Raw genomic sequence first — 21256 nt, 5'->3', positions numbered from 1 at the left:
TCACAGAGGATTACTGGTCCATATGCACAATTCATAAATTCATACTGAAATCACCAATGTATTCATAAAGTATAAATTACCCCTAATAAATATAAAGAGCTATTAGACCATATGTGAAAGCAGTGGTGAGCACAGGTTGGGCAGCCTGGTATTGTACTACTAATGCCAGGCATCCAACCTGCTCTCACCGCCAGAATGAGTTACTGCTGTAGTCCTGGTAGATCAGTAGTCTTGCATTAGTAATACTTTTCCAGGCTGGTCCATGTGTTCACCACCGTTTCAGTGCTCTGGTGCTAGGACCTTCAGTCACGGCTCACCGCTGAACACTATGTAGTGGGGAGCAGTGGCAGGGTGAATTGTAGCTCATACTGGACTACAATAAAATGACACTTGATTCTTCCCACTGTTGTGAACTGGGATTCTATGATTCTATGATAATCCAGCGCAGGAAGCATGCATAGTTCACAACCGAAGCAGCTGCAATATAGGAGATGTGGTCGGACATGGACCGCAGTCTCCTATGCTTTGTGGCTGCTGTATTTACGGAGTGTAAGTTTCGTGTTCAGCAGATAAAAATGACAGCCTCCCAGAGGCTGCAGAATAAAATGAAAAAAAATGTTAAAGCAATTTATTTGTATTAATCACTTATATAACGCCATTAATTCCACAGCACTTTAACATTATTATCACTGTCCCCGATGGAGCTCACAATTTAAATTCCCTATCAGTATATCTTTGGAATATGGGAGGAAACCGGAGAACCCAGAGGAAACCCACGCAAACACAGTGAAGAACATACAAACTCCTTGCAGATGTTGTCCTGTGGGATTTGAACCCAGGATCCCAGCGCTGCAAGGCTGCAGTGCTAACCACTGAGCCACCGTGCTATCCACTGAGCCACCGTGCTGCTTCAACTTTATTTTGTTTTAAAAATAATTTAAGGCAAAATAATTACAGTATCTGTTCTTTTTTGACATTTGATTCTTTTCTTCTCCCGCTCTCACCCTGATTACACTGGAACATAAACATCAGGGTTATTTCTTATAAAGTGCCGAGACATTTTTACTTGGCCTCATTCAAATATTAAAATTTCAATAATTTAAACATCATTAGTTATGCACAGCCATCCAGCGCGCTTACTTCCAACCCGTTACCCTTGATAATTTGACTCTTAGTTATTTTAATAATTAAAGATATTTTGGGAATATCAGAAAAAAAACACATAAAAAAAAAATAAAATGAGAGAAAAAGCAAATTGATAGAGATGAGTGTTAGAACATCAATTAATTAGAAGATAACAAAATAAAAGAGAATTTGCCGTTAGGTATTAAGGGCAGACTTGCTGCCATAATGCTATAATACCATGCTGACATCTTTTACAGCTTTCTGTGTAAAGCATATACAAAAATGTTCTGTATTTGTGGTAAAGTTGTAGAGACAAAAGAGACAGCCTGTTGGATAGAATATAATGTGGGATCGGTCATATGATTTATCACCAGTTTTCACAATACAGACTGTATTTTGTTATATAGATCTCTTAGGCCTTGTGAGACTGGTGTACTTACTTTGAAAATAAGAATATTGGCAAAATACTTTTCGAATCCTAAAACCTCCAATCATTGCCCACTTAACCTCATTACAGTCTTTGTATCCTTTCTCCCTGCTACTGCTGAAATCTCTTACTGCTTGGTGCAAGCTGCAGCAGACAAGCCAAAGAAGCAGAGATTGAATAGCCCTCAGTCAGATTTTGGGGTTGGAGCTTGAACACACTTGGGCCCATGGGCTCTCTTACTCCTTAGCAGTATTCTTAAAATCCACATTTTAATATCAGGAATATATTGCCAATTCTGACATGTATAACAAACTCATCAGGACTCATCTATTTATCAATATATACAGTTTGTATTGTAATTCTGGTGGCAGATCAACTAGAAAGCTTTGTATAAAGATTTCTTTCTGTTGAGCCATGTCCAAAGTTGCATTTTGATTGGAAATAATAAATTCGCAGGACCCGGTCCTAGCCGCCATATCGATATTCTGTGGCTGATAGACCAGAGTCCTGATATCGGCTCCTGCCTGCCCTAATTCATTAGGCCTCTATGGGCTCCGGGATCATACAGAACATTTGTTCTATTCTAAAAAGGACACCTATTGGAACCAAGATGGATGCCATAATAATTCGTAGGGTACTTCTGTCCACATTTGTATCAGTTATTCATCTGGTCCGTTTTAGATGTCAATTCCATTTGTCCTTTCCTAAAAATGGAATAAAAGGAATGCCCAAATGCAGGTGAGAACGCAGCCTTGCAAAACTGTATATTCTTTACTATTGTTATGTTGATGATACAAAATTTGCACAAAAGGAAGGATTCACTCAGAGACTTCATGGGTGGAGTTTTGTTGCTTATTTGCTTCCAATTCATAAAGTAAAATCCATAGGTTTAAAGACACATATATAATTCTGCGTACCTCAGCTGTAGTCCTAATGCCGGGGGGAGTAGTCTGCGCCCTAGTCTTCCAATGTAAGTCGGATATACACCAAATAATTCAATGACTGTCACATGTCTTAAGTCTAAGCCACACTGAGCTTGCTAGAAGGAGAAAGAAAATCAATAGTAAATATATAGAAATATCACACAATCCTTACAAATACGATAACCTAACATGATAAATACAATGGGGGAAGTTTAGCACTAGTGATATTGATTCACTATTGTTGGCAATCACATGAAATTGGCATAATGTCTGTTGTTTGATCTTTGCACCTACAGCAGTCAATTCATGTCTTAGACCCGCCTTAAAGGGAATCTGTCACCCCATTTTCGGCCTATAAGCTGCAGGAACCGCCATCAGGGGCTTATCTACAGCATTCTGTAATGCTGTAGATAAGCCCCCGATGTAACCTGAAGAACAAGAAAAACAAGTTAGATTATACTCACCAGGGGGCGGGTGTGCGGTGGGTGTCGTGGTCCGGTGCCTCCCATCTTTTAGAGATGACATCCTCCTTTTTACTTCTGCCACGGCTCCTGCGCAGGTGTACTTTCATTGCCCTGTTGAGGGCAGAGTAAAGTACTGCAGTGCGCAGGTGCCGGAAAAGGTCAGAGAGGTCCGGCGCCTGCGCACTGCAGTACTTTACTCTGCCCTCAACAGGGCAGAGAAAGTACGCCTGCGCAGGAGCTGCGGCAGAAGTAAGAAGGAGGACGTCATCTCTAGAAGATGGGAGGCGCCGGACCGCACTGCGACACCCATCAGACTGGATTCACCGGTGAGTATTATAATAATAATAATAATAATAATATTATAATAATAATACATTTTATTTCTATAGCGCCAACATATTCCGCAGCACTTTACATTTCAGAGGGGACTTGTACAGACGATAGACATTACAGCATAACAATAATCACATAGATCATAACAGATACCAATAGGGACGAGGGCCCTGCTCGCAAGCTTACAGTCTATGAGGAAAGAGGTAGACACGAAAGGTGGGTGGTAACAGTTGCCCTGATTGTTTAGCTCAGCCATAATGTTAAGTATGTAACAGTACAGACACAGAGGGCTAATGGATGCATAAAGCATGAGGGAACATGATGCGGGGAACCTGGATATGGGAAAACTTTTGACTGTGCCAATAATCTAACTTGTTTTTCTTATCTTACAGGTTACATCGGGGGCTTATCTACAGCATTACAGAACAGAATACTGTAGATAAGCCCCTGATGGCTGTGGCCGCAGTTCATATACCGAAAATGGGGTGACAGATTCCCTTTAAAAGAGGAAAGAGGGAATAATGGCTTTTATGCATTACATCAGTTTACAGTGGATTTAAGCTCATTGATATGTTTCCTAGTATTCAGAGATAAGAGTGCAATATGAATTATTTCTACCAGAAAGTCTAGAGGTGTTAATGAGGTTGTCCAGTTCTCTAATAAACGTCTGCCATCACTCTGTGTAACTGCAGACTTCCGAATCCTGACAGCATGAGCACTGAATTTGGCCGGTACTTGCATAAGAATGCCAAAAGTTGCCAAATGTTTGCGCAACTTTTGTTTCACAAACATTTAGAGGCTTTTTATGCTAAAATTCTGATGAAAACACCATAATAAATTGGTCCTTATGGCTCTTGAAACACAGTAAATGAAAAAAAAAATTATTGTGTCTGTGCACTGAATAAAAAGACTCATATATCTGGAACTGTTTGGAGAATTCCTAAAAAAAAAATAAATAAATAAATAAAATAATGGAATTGTCAGGGGATCTGCAAGAATAAAATAAGAGATAAACTGGCCACTCTCAACCTAGTGACAGACCTATGAGGATAAATAAGTCTCCTATGATTATATTTGTTACAGTAACAAAATGATCATGAGAATTCAAATCACTATTGTGATCTGTGAACAAAATATTAACATTTTTTTTCTCTTTACCTGAAGCGTTCCCACTTGTAACCTATAATAAAAATCAGCAGCAGTAGGTGTGGATATTACAACCAATCTTCTCTTTTCATAAAACTGATCCAAAAATTCAACAGCGTTTTTTAATGCAACATTAATATTCATAACTGTATGAAAGACACAAAAAATAATATTAAAATAATGTATCTTCTATAAAACAATATAAACACTATATACAATTACCATGTCTAGAAATAATACTGATGAAAATACTGAATAGGGTGCAAAATGTTATGAGATCCCTTATTCAGTTGTCATATTAATAGGAAAGTCTCGTGTCTTAATAAACAGTCTAATTATGATGTAAATGAATTCTAAATAAATTAGCGTGGATATACTGCGCTAGCTCCATTTCCATATCCAATCTCATCGGCCACTCGGGGATGAGGCACCAACACTCCAATAACCACAATGAGCACAATGTGGCAAAACATCAAACCGTTCCTCTAATGAGGTACACATGGCACATACAGCATGATAAGAAGAAAATACAGTACTCTCGTCAAAGTCAAATCTTAATTCGAGAACGATGGCTACTAGTGTACCTTTTATAGCGGTAAGGGAATAATAAATCCAACCATAAATAGTGTAAGGCTGTGTTCACACTTTCAGTATTTGCCAAAACCAGGAGAGGAACAATCAGAGAAAAGGTATAATAGAAACACGTCACCATTTCTGCATTTTTCACCCACACCTGATTTTGGCTTACAGATTCTGTCAGTGAAACAAAATGCTCATTAGCACTTTCCCATTCAATAGCATTGGTCGGAGTGCTGCCTGATAAAAAAAAATCGGATAACACTCGTCGGGTATACGTGATGGTGTGAACGAGCTCTTATGCAGATTTTTTTTTTATCCTGCAACATGTGAGTGGGATTTTTAAAACCCATCTACTTGTGGTATAGTATAAATCGCTGCATAATTACATTGCGGAATCTGCACCAAAAAAATACAGAAAATCCTGAGTGTGTATACTTGGCTGCTGGAAAGTGTAATAAACCGTATCAGTTTCATAAAAATGCATATACTGTAGATTAATGCTAAAACAATATTATTAGTAGCTATGTTTTAAACCATTGATAAAGATTGTCATTAGGATTATGTACATTGATGTAAAAAGAAACAGACAACAAAAAAAGAGAACATATCTTACTTTCTATCTGGTGTTAAAGGGGTTGGCCCGTCAAAACCAATAATTCTGCCGTCACTGTGTGTGAATGCAGATTAATCAATCCTCCCAATGCACATATTGTGCGCTCCAGGGTTATACATACCCCCAGCTAATGGGCATGGCTTCGCTCTCCATACACTTGAATGGAGCGAGGCCGAGCCCTCTAGTAGGACATGCCCACTAGACAGGGCGCAGCCTTGGCTCTATACAAGTGGCCGGTGGTATGTGTGGCGCCCCTGAAGTTTCAGTTGCCACAGAGGTACTGCACCTCCTCCTGAGGTGTGGTACTCCACCATCCAAGTGAGTTGGAGGCTCCTAACCACGCTCCAACACTCGCATCCCACACAACATGGTAGTTCAGCAAAGCCACATTGCGGCTCCCTGCTTAGAGTGTAGCAGAGCACCTTTGGTGGCTCCCTGCTTGGAACACTAAACGTGCTGGGAGGTGGGTGGAGTTTAGAATACATAAAGAGCGGGAAAGTTTAGGTCAGTCAGCCAGTCAGTGAGTGGGAGAGAGAGAGTCACTCAGAGAGGAGTGAGGATCCCTGGAAGAGGGATGGAGGAAGGAGTGCTGCAGCTGCATCAGTGATCTGAGCCAGCTGGCACAGGAAAGGAAAGAAGGAGAAAGACATTGAACTGAAGCCTGAGCTTCCATAAGAAAGAAAGACAAGTACGGAACATAGGAGTAAAAGGGAACACAGAGGACGTGGGTTAGAGGAAGAACCCTGCCTAGAAGTTCTAAGCGCAAGGCCGGGGCCCCGTCCCCGAGGTTGTATGGATACTGAAGGTCCTGCAGCAGACACCGGTGGAGTAGTGGGCTGTAAAAGCACTACTCCCATCTAAGACTTGGGGCACAACAGCAGCTTGGATAGTGAGCCAAGACTCAGGAGAGAGGAGTCCATGAAGCAGGCTACAGCTGTCTGCCGTACAAGTAGAGTTCTTGGGAACATCTGTCAGGAGGCACTCCAGTGTAACTCAGTACTAGGAGTACTTCACACTTAAAGGCGCTATAAGAGGAGACGTTCAGAAAGGCACATGTTGGCGGAGTGTTGGAAGGGAGCATTCCATCTGATCTGGAGGGTGACTGAGTCCCTGACCCGGAGGACACAGCACGGAGGCAGGCATCTGTGTCTGCTACAGACTGTGAGTAAAGCTTTGGAACTGCATGCCCTCGTGTCCTCCAATTATTCCTGCGCCAACACACCCTGTACCACTACATCTGGGTATCAGCTTCTACACCGCCTGCACCTCTCCTCTGCCCCTACATCTACACTGCCCTGGGGCTACAGCTCCACCTGTGGGGAGCTTCACCATCTTGGCTGCAACACACCACCAGCCCCAGAGGATCTGCATGCAGCGTCGGCCCAACATCCCACTTTCTGAACACCACAGGTGGCGTCAAGAACTATTCCATTAACTACAAACCACCATTCAACACCCCTGATTACTTGGGCGCCCGGGGCCATGGACCGGGTCACCGCTGCTGTGACACATCCCCCTGACACCGGCCCGGTACAGAGTACCCCACGGCCCTGGGAGGGCAACCCATATGTATTACTCATACATACCCTCTGGTCCCAGGTCTGAAACCGGCGAATCCCCGCAGCGCACAATATGTGTGCTGGGGGATTGATAAATCTGCTTTCAGAGTGATGGCAGACATATTGGTTTTGACCAGACAACCCCTTTAAGGTTTTGTTCATGATCAGTAAGGTTTCTGTAGGATTACATTTCTTACTCATATACATTTACTGATGGTTTAGTTTGCACTGGGTGTATGGGCTCTCTATGGACAATGCACAGCTCATTGGTTGTACCATCCTACAAAGAATGCATGTAAACGAGCATGTCCTCCAAATCTTCATATATCAGTATAGTTCACCCAAAAACAGATTACTCAGACAGTTCAAATTAGTTTACTACAGTTTTTTGTTTTTTTATCAGGACCCTCATGTCTAAATTACACATTATTTCCAATAATAGGAATTAATATCCCCTGTGCAAAATTATTGTTAAAAAACTTGGCTAATAGGTTATCCATAGCCACAAGTACAAAGCTAATGTCCATGCTACTTGTGCTCAGCTTTCTTAGCTTTATTTATATAAGGTGGTAAAAGTATCTTCATGTTCGTAAGAAGTAAATGTCTTCGGGTCACCCTGACCTCAACAACCTGAACAGGTCATCTTATCCACATAAATTCCAGGATCATGATGTTCAAGGCTGAATGCTGCAAGTACAGAGGCAGTAGGCAAAATAAATCATGTATTACACCTGGTGTTCGGCAGCGCTGCAGCTGAATAATGAATTTAGAGAAAAACATTCAGTTGTCTGCTCTAGTTCCACTTTTTTTGTTATGGGGAAATTATTGAGGTTAAAGTTTGGTGGTTTTATAGACAATGTGGCTGTCGCTGAGAAAAGTGGCATGTGTAAAAATTGCTTTTCCAGGCACTTCTTATTTTGGACGTGAGTGGTACCAATTTCGCTTGTAGATCACCAGCTGATTTATAGTCCTCCTGGCAATGCAAATTAGTTGTAGTGCCAGTTATTGCAGGTACCTACTCTTAATGTAGAACTCTTTATTTAGACTTATCTTAAAACATTTAGTCACTGAGGATGCCCAGTCTCCCCGCCTAACCCGCAGTGAACTGACAGCGTGGGAAAAATTTTCCCACGCTACTGAGTTCATGTCCGGTCAGGCGGGGAGTCTGCGCAGGCAGCTTTTCATTCATTACACAGTGGTTTACAGCTGGGGAGGTCGCATTAGCACCACTCCCAGTTGTAAACTATTTAACCCCTTGAGATGGATTGCAGCGTGGGACATGACTGTACGGCTGATAGATATGGGATATTGTTGCTTTTTTTTATTTTTTACAGTAGAACAAGGGCTTCAATTGGATTTGGAGTTTAATAAAGATGGTAAAAATTTGTTTTTAATTATTTCATTAAAAGACTTTATTCTTAATGTGTGTGTTAACCCTTTCATAATATTGAATTAATAATGGATAGGTGTCTTGTTGACACCTCTCCATTACTAACCAGGCTTAATGTCACCTTACAATAGCAAGGAAAATCGCAACAATACGCAGCATGCTGCAATTTTTTTCTCAGTCTGAGTTCGGCTGAGAAAAAACTCGCAAATAAGATATCACCTACTGAATAACATTGGTCCGAGTGCAATCTGATTTTTTTATTGGATTGCACTCGTCTGTATTTCTCGAAAGTGAGTATGAGCCCTTAAGCTAATTAACTGATTAAAGAATTCACTCAGTCGGACGGGACCTGTAAGATTTGGATTATGGACTTATCATACCTCCTAGCTGTATACCGGTTTCATTTTTGAGATCTTGGGAACAGGCCAAACGCCCACCGAGGTCTCAACCTGAGCTAGCACCAAGGGAAAGGTAGATTTGTAGAACAGCTAATAGAAGCCAGGTAGCCAAGCTGTGCTTGGTTTCCAAGTGTAACGGGGGCCCAGCTGGATCTGATGGCAACAAAACCACCGACCTATGACCTTTCATAGAGCAGTTATATGATCCATCATAGGTTTTGGAGTTTCAGCTGCCAGGGCAAGTGAGAGGAAAACTAGGATTATCCTGGGAGGCAGAACAGGGAGGGACTGACCAAGGGGTTAAAAGCACATGCGACAATGTAGACCCTTGTTCTCTGCCAAGGGATGCCACACCATGCAATGTGTTGGAAGAAACTGGAAATAGCTGCCTCCCACACCTCCCATGTCATTGCCAGCATCCAACAACCAAACATCAAGCCAGTAACTGACTTTTGTATAACATGCTTATACTTTTGTACTACCAACTGTATTTGCATAGCTGACCATTGTATATGTATGACCATTTTGCTTAGTGTATTATCTAGTGTGCTCTTAATAAGGCAATCTATACATATATATAAAACTGAGTGTGTGTGTCAAGCCACACCCACTCCACATAGCCCCACCTCCTGTATATAGTATATACTTGTGTGTCATCTCCTCTTGAATATAGTATATACCTGTATGTCATCTCCCCTGTTTATAGTATATAACTGTATGTCATCTCCCCTGTATATGGTATATACCTGTATGTCATCTCCTCCTGTATGTAGTATATACCTGTATGTTATCTCCGTTGTATATAGTACATAACTGTATTTTATCTCCCCTGTATATAGTATATACTTGTATGTCATCTCCCCCTGTATATAGTATATACCTGTATATCATCTCCAAGTTCCTTCTCGTCTGTACATGGTGGAGGTGCAGTGTCCCTGCAGCACAGAGCATTTCAGTGCAGAAATTGTAAAGAAGGACTAATTTAAAGGGGCATTAGTTGTATAAATAAGTTTAATGCAAACCAGGTATTGTCAGGTTGGCACTGTTACACCGAATAAAATGATTCATGGGTTGGAGAAATCCATCTTGTGTTTCTTTTTTTAATCTGTGTTTGAATTTTTAAGCTAATGAGATACTTCATGCCAGACAAAGAGAAGTTCCTGATTCTGGGCTCCCCCTGCAGTCTGTGTCAGAGGGTGGTCTGTGTTGGCATGGTAAAAAATTGTGTTATTTCCAGCTTTACAGAAGGACAATATCACCATAGAAATGATAAGAATAATATGCCTCAGTTACCATAGCTGTCTACAAGGTAAACTGTTGCTCATAGCAACCATTCACAGCTCAGCTTTCATCTTTTAACCAGCTCTAGTGAAATGAAAGATGCAAAGTAATTGGTTGCTATGGGCAACACAGGCAGTGTAACCTGTTGTAGTCAAGAAGATGTGCCTAAGAAATATATATATTAGATATTTCTTGTATATATATTAGATTAGATATTTATTATACGGGGCTTTGCATGTGAAGTGAGTGTGGCGATGGCGATGTTTAGTGGGCGTGGCTTTGTACACACACATACATACATACACTCATTATATATATAGATAAGACTAAACACAATTTTCCTTTTTATTTAAAAATAACAAACACAGTTATACTCAACTAACGCCTAATTCCACCAAAGCCCTTGCTCTCCTGTAATAAAACAAAAATAAAAAAACAAAATACTATACCTGTCTGTCATTCTGTCCCACACCGTAATCCATGTCTGGAGTATTAATAGATTTCAACCTGGACGGTGCCAAGATGTGACTGTCCAGACTGAGAACCACTGGTGAATGTGAGCGCAGCCTGAGTGACTAGCGGTGACATCATCGAAGTTAGCTCAGGTCACTGAGGCTGCGTTTCCAGGAGGGCTGAACTGCCATGACCTCAGCACTGTGGGAAAAAGTCAATGATGAGGTCACTGCAGTTCAAGCTCAGTTACTTCACAACAGATCACTGTGAAAATTTCCCACTGTGCTCGCGCTGACGTCACATGGGTGAAGTAAGTTCACTAGCCGTGATCTCGCAGGACCTGTCAGTCGGCACCGCGAGCAGGAGAACTTTTTGACAGGGAATAGCAGTGCCCTCAGACAGGGACTAGCAGTGTCTACTGGATGACAAGCTGCATCATGCAGCCCGCCATCTAGAAGTAGCAGAGCTAGACCTGTCGAGGGACAAATGTATTAAAACATCTCTGCGGAAAGGTAAGGAATATTGTTGTTTGTTTTTTTACATCTTTTGCAGATGATAAAGGTATTGGGGGACTAGGCGAGATCATAAGCATGGTTAAATAAAGATTATTAAAGTAGTCTGTGTCTTTCTTTCAATTAAAGATCTTTTTTTCTGGGTGTCTGTGTTTTCTTACAATATGACTAGGGGGTTAGCAATGGGGGCATCTTATTGATGTATGTAAGTACCTGGATAAGAATGAAGTGATAAAACAGAGTCAGCATGGGTTTGTAACTAATAAGTCATGTCAGACTAACTTAATTTCCTTCTATGACAGAATAACTGATTGGGTGGATCAGGGAAATGCTGTAGATATAGTGTATCTTGACTTCAGCAAAGCATTTGACAAAGTATGTCACACAATCCTTATTGAAAAAATGGATGGAGTGGACATGGCATCTGTTAGGTGGATTCATAACTGGCTTGGCATCTGTTAGGTGGATTCATAACTGGCTTAGTGATCGGACCCAAAGAGTGGTCGTAAATGGCTGCACATCCAGTTGGAAGAATGTCTCAAGTGGGGTACCACAGGGATCTGTCCTGGGCCCTGTATTGTTCAACATCTTTATCAATGATTTAGATGAAGGAATTGAGGGTAAACTGATTAAATTTGCTGATGACACAAAGCTAGGAGGGATAGCTAATACTTGAGAAGAGAGAGATGATTCAAAAAGATATAAATAAACTGGAGCAGTGGGCAGCAACTAACAGAATTTTTTTCCTGTTAAAAACCATTCTAAGTACTACATCTGGGCAATAAAAATGAAAAAAACATACACAGAATGGGGGAGGAATAGGGCTAAGCAACAGCACATGTGAAAGAGACTTGAGTATACTAATAGATCACAGACTGAATATGAGTCAACAGTGTGATGCAGCAGCAAAAAAGGCAAATGCAATTCTAGGATGTATTAACAGAAGCATACAGTCTAGATCACGTGAAGTCATTATTGCCCTCTACTCTTCTTTGGTCAGACCTCATCTGAAATACTGTGTCCAGTTTTGGGCTCCACATTTTAAAAAAAGATATCAACAAACTGGAGCAAGTTCAGAAAAGAGTGACAAGAATGGTGACCGGTCTGCAAGCCCTCTCTTATGAGGAAAGGTTGCAGGATTTGGGAATGTTTAGCTTGCAGAAGAGAAGACTGAGAGGAGACTTAGTAGCTGTCTACAAATATCTCAAGGGCTGTCACATTGTAGAAGGATCATCTTTATTCTCATTTGCACAAGGAAAGATTAGAAGCAATGGGATGAAACTGAATGGGAGGAGACACAGATTAGATATTAGAAAAAACTTTTTGACAGTTAGAGTGATCAATTAGTGGAGCAGGCTGCCACAAGAGGTGGCGAGTTCTCCTTCAATAGAAGTCTTCAAACAGAGGCTGGACAGACATCTGTCTGGGATGATTTAGCGAATCCTGATTTGAGCAGTGGTTTGGACCAGATGGCCCAGGAGGTGTCTTCCAACTCTACAATTCTATGATTCTAATATATATATATATATATATATATATATATACATATATATATATATATATATACATATATATATACACACTAGATGGAGGCTCGATGATATCACATCGGGAGGGGGGTAATGTCATATTGGGGCAGGCTTTAGAGCGTTGAGAATCTCTCCCCCCATGTGCTCATCCACCTATCCACTCTCTCTTTCCCCATGTGCTGACTTCTCCCGTCTGTGCTCTCTTCTTTGACCTGTCTACCCCATGTGCTATACCCCTTGTCTGCTGTCTCTCTCCTTCCTGTGCTGTGATCTCTCCTCATGTGCTATCCCATTTGAGCTGTCTGTCCCTGTGCTCTGTCTCTCTCTCCTCTCTCACCCCTGTGTCTAACGGTGTACAGAACATACCACAGCTCCTGGGCAGGGGAGGAAGCAAAAGACGATACTGACATTACAGCAGGAGATCGCAGAGGATACATTTTGTGAGGTAAAATATTGTTTAAAAACAGTCAGTGAAATATTTTACCTCACAAAATGAATCCTCTGTGATCCCTTGCTGTAATGTCAGTATTGTCTTTTGCTTCCTCCCCTGCCCAGGAGATATGGTATGCTTCGTAAAAGGTCAGACACAGACAATTTTTAAAATGAACTTTCGCTCATTGGAAAACCGTTTTAATGTTTAGTGTGTGAGTCTGAGTGTGTGAGTCTGAGTGTGTGAGTCTGAGTGTCTGAGTCTCTGAGTCTGAGTCTCTGAGTCTGAGCCTCTGAGACTGAGTCTATGAGTCTGAGTCTCTGAGTCTGAGCCTCTGAGTCTGAGCCTCTGAGTCTCTGAGTCTGAGTATCTGAGTCTCTGAATCTGAGTCTCTGAGTCTGAGTCTCTGAGTCTGAGTCTTTGAGTCTCTGAGTCTGAGTCTCTGAGTCTCTGAATCTGAGTCTCTGAGTCTCTGAATCTGAGTCTCTGAGTCTTAGTCTGAGTCTCTGAGTCTGAGTCTCTGAGTCTGAGTCTCTGAGTCTGAGTCTCTGAATCTCTGAGTCTGAGTCTCTGAGTCTCAGTCTCTGATTCTGAGTCTGAGTCGCTGAGTCTGAGTCTCTGAGTCTGAGTTTCTGAGTCTCTGAGTCTGAGTCTCTGAGTCTGAGTCTCTGAGACTGAGTCTATGAGTCTGAGTCTCTGAGTTTGAGTCACTGAGTTTGAGTCTCTGAGTCTGTGTCCCTGAGTCTGTGTCCCTGAGTCTGAGTCTCTGAGTCTGAGTCTCTGAGTCTGAGTCTCTGAGTCTGAGTCTCTGAGTCTGAGTCTCTAAGTCTGAGTTTCTGAGTCTGAGTGTTGTGAGTTCATTTTCTGGTCTACCAGTTGTGAGTTCTCCTTCCAGGCTCCCTCTGGTGGTAGCAGGAGGTAGTGAGGCTGATTTAATCAGTAGAGATCTGCCACCTGATAATGAGGATGACGATTGGACCTCAGGAATCTCAGATGCCCTACTCTGGTGCTGGTGATTCCTTCTACTTGTCAGGTCTTGGTTCTCAGCTCTGTTCCAGTCAGCTCAAGCTAAGTTTTTCTTCTAATGTTCACACTTGATTTTGTTGTTCTATTCAGTTTTTTGTGTGGTCAGCCAGCCTCGGCTGGGGCTGTGCTGAATTTCCACTCTTATTTACCTGTATTTGCCAATTTGCTGTTTGTCCCTTATTAGATTGGTCTCTTTTTGCTCTGTCTCAGAATATTTCAGAGTGCTGATATAGTGGGAGAAGTCTAGTGACTTCAGGGTTAATTTTGTTATCAGAAGTGTTGTACATTATTTTGTAGGGTTTTGGGCAGATTGCTGACAGTGTCTTTCCTTTCCTCTCCTTTCTAGTTAGTTTGGGCCCCATCGTTTGCTCAGCCTATTTTCCTGCCTGTGTTTGTGTTTTCATCTTGTTTCACCTTCAATACATGTGTGGGGGCTGTCTATTCCTTCGGGGTCTGCTCTGGGGCAGTTAGTTTTCCCCTTTTCTTGCTTTAGGCTTATTTAGTCCTCCGGCCATGACGAGGCGTCTAGGTTCATCGTAGGTACGCTCCACGGCTGCTGCTAGTTGTGTGGTTAGGATCAGGGATCTGCAATCAGCATAGTTACCAACCTCTCTGGCTTTTCTGGGACTTAGCTTGTTTTAGGTTTTTTCCTCCTCGGTGACCCTTTCATAACACTGAGTCTCTGAGTGTCTGAGTCTGAGTCTCTGAGTCTGAGTCTCTGAGTCTGAGTCTCTGAGTCTCTGAGCCTGAGTCTCTGAGTCTCTGAGCCTGAGTCTCTGAGTCTCTGAGTCTGAGTCTCTGAGTCTGAGTCTCTCAGTCTGAGTCTCTCAGTCTGAGTGTGTGAGTGTGAGTGTTACTGTGAGTGTGGTGAGTGTGAGAGTGTGTGTGAGTATTCGAGTATGAGTATGTGTGAGTGTGTGAGGTGCGTATGGCATATAGAGTGAGTGTGTGTGTGAGTGTGTGGTGCGTACGGCGTATAGAGTGTGTGTGTGTGTGTGTGTGTGGTGCGACGGTGTTCCGCTGGTGGTATCGTGCAATAGGTTGGTACCAGTAGTAGTTTCCATATTGAGACACCCATCACTTGGGTGTCCCAATTTGGCGGTTGGTGAACTTCCTCCGCTTGGAATTCTGGGATACGGTGACATCTGGACAGAACAGGAAATGAAAACATTACAAGGCAATTATATATTAGATGTGTGATGTGTGTCTATGTGTTCTATGTATATATATCTATTCAATCTATTCTATTCTAACCTGTCACTTTATGATTTTACTGTACGCGGCACATGAATTGAAGGCTTTTATCGAATGTTAACGCCTTTTTCCGATTTTAAGAAAAATGCTTGTGTTACCAATCACGAATCTGAATGTGCCATATTCGTGCCAAATTTATGTTTAGCAATCGTTTTCCGAACATATTTGCTCATCTCTAGTAGTAAGGTGCAAGTTCCTCACTAACAGTTTTTCAGGTTTCAGAGTTTTCTTTAGATCTATTAGATTATGCCAAGAAAAAAATTCAGCTCGCAACCTGAACTTGCGGATATTGTGCTTTAAGTCCAATAAGAAATTTATTTCTACTGTAGCTCGGTAATTCTTCTCATTCATTCATTTTTCTGCTGCCAGAAAAAGTATTTTGAAGAGGAAGATAATAAGGAAGATAAAATAAGAAGACAGTTTATTTCACAACTCCCCTACAGTCTCCAAGTGTGATTAATAGCTTAACACAGAGAGGCGGACAGCAGATATAATTTCAGTTAGATTACAGTTAAGGTAAATGGGCATATACTGCCTTCTTGGTGCAAATAAAAAAGGAATTTAAAGTATTTATCAGACAGGAGTAAAGCAATTCTATGTCTTTCAGTTGTTAGAAGGCATCTTTCAATAATATAAACAGTACAAAGAAATAAAAGGCTACATGGCAAATGTTATTAATTGCCGTGTAAATAACATAATACATTAAATATGAAATGCAATGGAAGACCTAAGGTTTGGCCTTGTACCAGACTGTACGGCTACATGTTAGTCTCCTTCACGTGTCCTGGTGATTTTGGTACTGGAAAAACCAGTACTGGTGAAACTCGTGGTCCGTGTCCATGTGCCAATTGTGTTTATGTGTGTGGCATCCGTGCAACATCCATGTGTCTGTGTGCTCTCCGTGTGCTGTCAGTGTGACACGTATGGAATAAAATGCAGCATGGAAATTAAAGCGTGTTATGTATTAAAAATGTTTAAAGATTTTGCATTGACATTCCGCAAGGGTACTGCTTCGGGATAGCGAGTGGCATAATCTAGTACTACTATAATGTACTGATAACCCCTGGCCGATTTAACTAACGGACCTACTATATCCATTGCTATCCTCTCGAAAGGCACCTCTATTATTGGCAAGGGCACTAAGGGGTTACTAAAATGTGACGCAGGTGCGGTCAACTGACATGTAGGACAGGACCCACAGTACTGGGTCACGACTCCCACTAGACCTGGCCAAAAGAAACGTTGTAGAATACGGTATTTTGTTTTTTCTCCCGCCAGGTGTCCTCCCAAGGGATGTTTATGTGCCAAGTCCAAAACTACTTGGCGAAAGGACTTAGGTACCACTAGTTGTTCTACCACCACTCCTCGCGCCTTGTCTATGTGATACAGCATACCCTGTTGCACCGCCACGTGTGGAAACTCATTTTGAGCCCCCGGGTACAATGGTCTTCCCTCAGAGACCTTTACATTTTACCATGCCCTTGCAAGAGTAGGATCCGCATGCTGAGCGGTCCCGAACTTACCACGGGCCACCTCAAGACCTGGCATTTCTAAAACATCCTCTAGGTCGTCTGCCTCGCCTGCATACACAGTCAGAGGAGAGTCTACAGATTCTGGTGCTTCCTCTGAGATGGGTTCCCTGTCGTCTTGCCGCAATGGCCCAGGGGCTAGCCCCAGAGCACCGTCCTCCACTAGAGTGTTCATGCCATTTTTAAATCTCCACAAGTCCCAAAATAAAGGAAAGTCTCTCCCTAGGATTACATTATGTCCCATAGACTTTACGATGGCCGCCTGATGTCTTTTGGTCCCTACTGACGTGGCAAGGGTAACCCAGGCAGTGGGGTAGTTTTTAGTATCGACATGGATGCAACTAATGCCCACGGTTAAGTTCGTTAGGGCCCTAGGGTTCACCAAACTGGCATGTACCAAAGTTACTTGACTGCCAGAATCCAAGACGGCTTTCACACTATAGCCGTCGACCTCCACGCCAAACACGTGTTGTTCATTTCCCGTGAGGGTCTCCGCCACACAGACTGACTGTACATATAGCGAAAGACGCCTCATAGCGTTACAGTCCATTGCCTCTGTAGTCATTGGGCAGTTAGCTGCTACATGGCCAAGCCCGCGACATCACCAACACTGTATGGGCCCTTGCCTCCTCGATGGGGATCCCAGACGGGGTCTACTGGCTTGCTGTGAGACCGTACCGCCTCCATAGTCCTTTGTAGGTCTGCTACCTTTCATTGCAACGTTCTCTTCTTTTGAAGATGGAGTAGGTTTCGCGGGACTCTCTGACAATTTCTTGGGGACCCAGCAGGGTGATAACGTCCCTTGGAGTAGGCTTTCAGAAGCATTGTAACGTTCAACCATACTCACCAACTGGTCAGCGGTAGTTGGGTCACCCTGTTCAACCCACCTCTGGATCTTAGTGGGTAAGGACCGCATGTTCTTGTCTAGAACAACACGTACCACCATCTGTGTGGACGTCAAAGTCTCTGGCTGCAACCATTTTTTTACTAGATGGATGAGATCATGCATTTGTGAGCAGGCTGGCTGATGTTCCACAAAAGTCCATAAATGCACCCTCTGTGCCCGTATATATTTGTTTACTCCCAGCCTCGCCAGGATTTCGCCTTTGAGTTTGATATAGTCCATAGCATCCGCTCCACTTAGATCGTAATAGGCCTTTTGTGGATCTCTGCTCAGAAATGGAGCAACTACTTCAGCCCATCTGTCCAGCGGTAAATGCTCACGTTCTGCAATACGGTCGAACACTGTGAGATATGCTTCCACATCATCGTCCGCAGTCATTTTAAGTAAAGTCTTTTGTACGGCTTTCTGCGCACTAGCAACACTTTGTGCACGGTCCCCCTCATCTCGGGGTTGCCGAGCCAAGGCCTGCTTTATTGCCTCCAACTGCTGTTGCGGAATCTGGTGCCGCTGCTCCAGAGCCTTCTGGAAGTAAGTATTAGTCTGCTGTTGTTGAACATTTGCTTGCAATAACTGTTTCACTAGTTCCTCCATATTACTGGACTCTTGGCTCTTCAAAAGCACCGGAGCTTTCAACCAGGACATTCACAGAGCGTTTTCTCCGCAGTCACAGTCCAACAGCCACAATTGCCCGCATTCGAAACACCATTTCTGGGGAATATTTATATATATAAAGCTCAGCTGGGATCTTTGCTTTGACACAAGTGGGTGGCTATGGAGTCACAACAGCAGTCTAGCGAGCTCCACATGGATATGGGCACGGCATACTTTATTGTGCACATTGGTCATTCAATGTTACACATGCCAAACATGAAATAAAATGTCTAAGGCCATCTGGCCTCTAACTAACAATAGCAGGCTAACTACAAAATAAACCCATACAACAACAAAGAAGTCCATGTACTCTTACTGTGTCAGCTCCCAGCCCAGCAGACGAGAGAGAGAGAGACAACTCCTCCTGATTATATCAGCTGGACCCGTCAGGAATCAAAACCTGCATTGAACGTGTGGACGGGGACCCACCAGTCTTTTCCCCGCTGATCACTAAAGAAACCAGGACCAGATTACAGTGAAATAAACCGGCTTCACTATCAGTACAGGGAGACACATGAAATTATACGAAGGGAAATATATCTGTTTTCTAGTACCTCTCCCCTTGGCACCTCACAATATATATAGGTTTATTTTATTTATTTTTAAATTATGAGAGAAACTGACTCAAATTGTGAACAAAAGTCTTAGGGCCACAAGATGGTTCAGTGGTTAGCACTGCAACCTTGCAACGCAGGGGTCCTGGGTACAAGTCCCACCAAGGACAACATTTGCAAGGAGTGAGCAAATGTATCATAATGATAGGGGATGTAGATTGTGCATTCCAATGCGGAAAGTGCTGATAATGTCTATAAAGCGCTGTGGAATTAATAACACTATTAAAGTGAGTAAAATCCTCCGATGCCAGTAGTGTCGGCACTGTCTCTGTCGGGACTTGTGTGGATTCCGGCAGCTGCTTCACAGGATCTTGGCGGCCACTTCACTGACCCTCCTTCACACGTAATTGCAATCCAGAGCATTGGCTTCTCTCTCACTTCTACTTTGTTTATTTGAAAATATGTTCCCATGTAAATTACAATTGTAAGAAATGGGAACAATACTAATATTACTAATACTAAATATTAATACTTTTTATTATATACTTACATGAACACGTGGGCTCTGTGCCGGACCATTCAGAATTGAACTGGCACACACGAGCGGGGCTTCCTTGTAATTCATAACCGCCCATGCAAAAATAGTCACAGGTTGCACCATAGTTCTCCTTAGCTCCTGAACACTTGATGTATCCATTCTCAGGAGCATTCAGCTTAGCACAGCGCCTTACTTAGTAAAAAAGACAGAGAGATAACCAAATAGCTTATTAGGTAGTTTGTGTTACCAAGGTATTGGGTTGTAGTTGGATAAATACATATTCTGGGGTTGACTTGTGAACACACTGGATTATTTTTTTATACATGACTTTTCCTTAAATGTGGCAAACTGAGCAAACAAAATTTATTAATATGGTTTTACGTTGGTATCATTTTTATATTTCAATTGAGTTTAGAATGTGAAATATTCCTTGTTCATTCACGGTTTTAACATTGGTACTCAGACCCTACACAATGTGTGATTTGTATGGAACCAATACAACAAATGCAGTAGTATGGTTCCAAGATGCACCATAAGGTGGCACATATACTGTAATATAGAGCTGTACGAATATTAGGTGCAGCTGTACAAATCCTGAACGCATATAATTGCAATATGCATAAAGTCGTAACAGAAAAACAATAATCACAAGCTCGCAACAATAAGAAAGTCCTGTAAATTGGCCCACAAAGGGCTTCTTATTTTATTATTTAATTCATGATCTAGTGCAATCATAGTTATACATACCTCTGACTTTCACATTAAATTTACATGATGCCTTGTTCTCAGCTCTGTCGTATACAGTGTATTGGATTTTATGATCTCCCTCTGGGAAGTCAGATCCTGATGGAAGTCCTTTTAATATGACACTAAAAAAATACTTTGATGTGATTAACTCATCCATCATACTCATAACATTACTTCATTGGTGAAATGTATTTCTTCTCACAAAGTATGACAAAGGCTCTTACCTGACTCAGAGATAATTTGTCAGATATAGTTAATATATTACAAAAAGAATTCAATTTTATTAGAGCAAAATATGAGTTAATAGACTGATATAAGGTAATAGAAGGTGACATCAACACAGCACTTTCACTTCCCACTTAATTGTCTGAGAAAGGACTAGAGCAGGGGTCTCAAACTTGCGGCCCGCGGGCCAACTGCGGCCCTCGGGACTAGAGATGAGCGACTTTGCCTTTTTTAGAGTCGAGTCAGGTTTCTTGAAACCCGACTTTCTCAAAAGTCGGGTCGAACGAAATCGGCCAACTATAGGGAAAAGTCAGGGGTCCGACTGAAACACGAAACCCAATGCAAGTCAATGGGGAAGCAAAGTCAGCAGGGAGTGGAGGACAGTAAACACACCTACAGTGCCCATTTCAATGCCCAAAACATCAATTCTTATTACTGAAGCATGTCAACCTTAATTTACTTTATAATAATAGTTACGCACTGAAAACTGGGTGTTATTTGGATAAAGTTGTGGGGGGGGGTAGGGCTGGCTCCAGGTTTTCATGTGCCCTGGGCCAAAGAGCGCCCCTTTAACACATACCACAACTCATGATGCTCCGATACGGCACAGAAATATAGGTATAGTACAATGACAAATAATTCACTGCTTACATGACATGACTGATC

The 21256-nt window shown here is 42.2% G+C and overlaps 1 protein-coding gene across 2 annotated transcripts in view; it reads right to left on the bottom strand.

The window, feature by feature from the left end:
- The window catches only part of SRPX (sushi repeat containing protein X-linked), a 160156-nt gene that overhangs the window by 5382 nt on the left and 133518 nt on the right, over positions 1-21256 (bottom strand). For both annotated transcript variants that reach the window (XM_073566022.1, XM_073566023.1), the window contains 4 exons: positions 20366-20487; positions 19631-19810; positions 4431-4564; positions 2470-2591 (listed from right to left, as the gene is read on the bottom strand). In XM_073566022.1, the coding sequence (XP_073422123.1) occupies positions 2470-2591; positions 4431-4564; positions 19631-19810; positions 20366-20487 (558 nt within the window). The remainder of the gene's footprint in view (positions 1-2469; positions 2592-4430; positions 4565-19630; positions 19811-20365; positions 20488-21256) is intronic.

This window comes from Dendrobates tinctorius, unplaced genomic scaffold (genome assembly GCF_039654945.1).
Source record: "Dendrobates tinctorius isolate UK_male_01 unplaced genomic scaffold, ASM3965494v1 ptg000016l, whole genome shotgun sequence".
Taxonomy (NCBI): Eukaryota; Metazoa; Chordata; class Amphibia; order Anura; family Dendrobatidae; genus Dendrobates; species Dendrobates tinctorius.
This window is presented reverse-complemented; position numbering and strand designations above follow the sequence as displayed.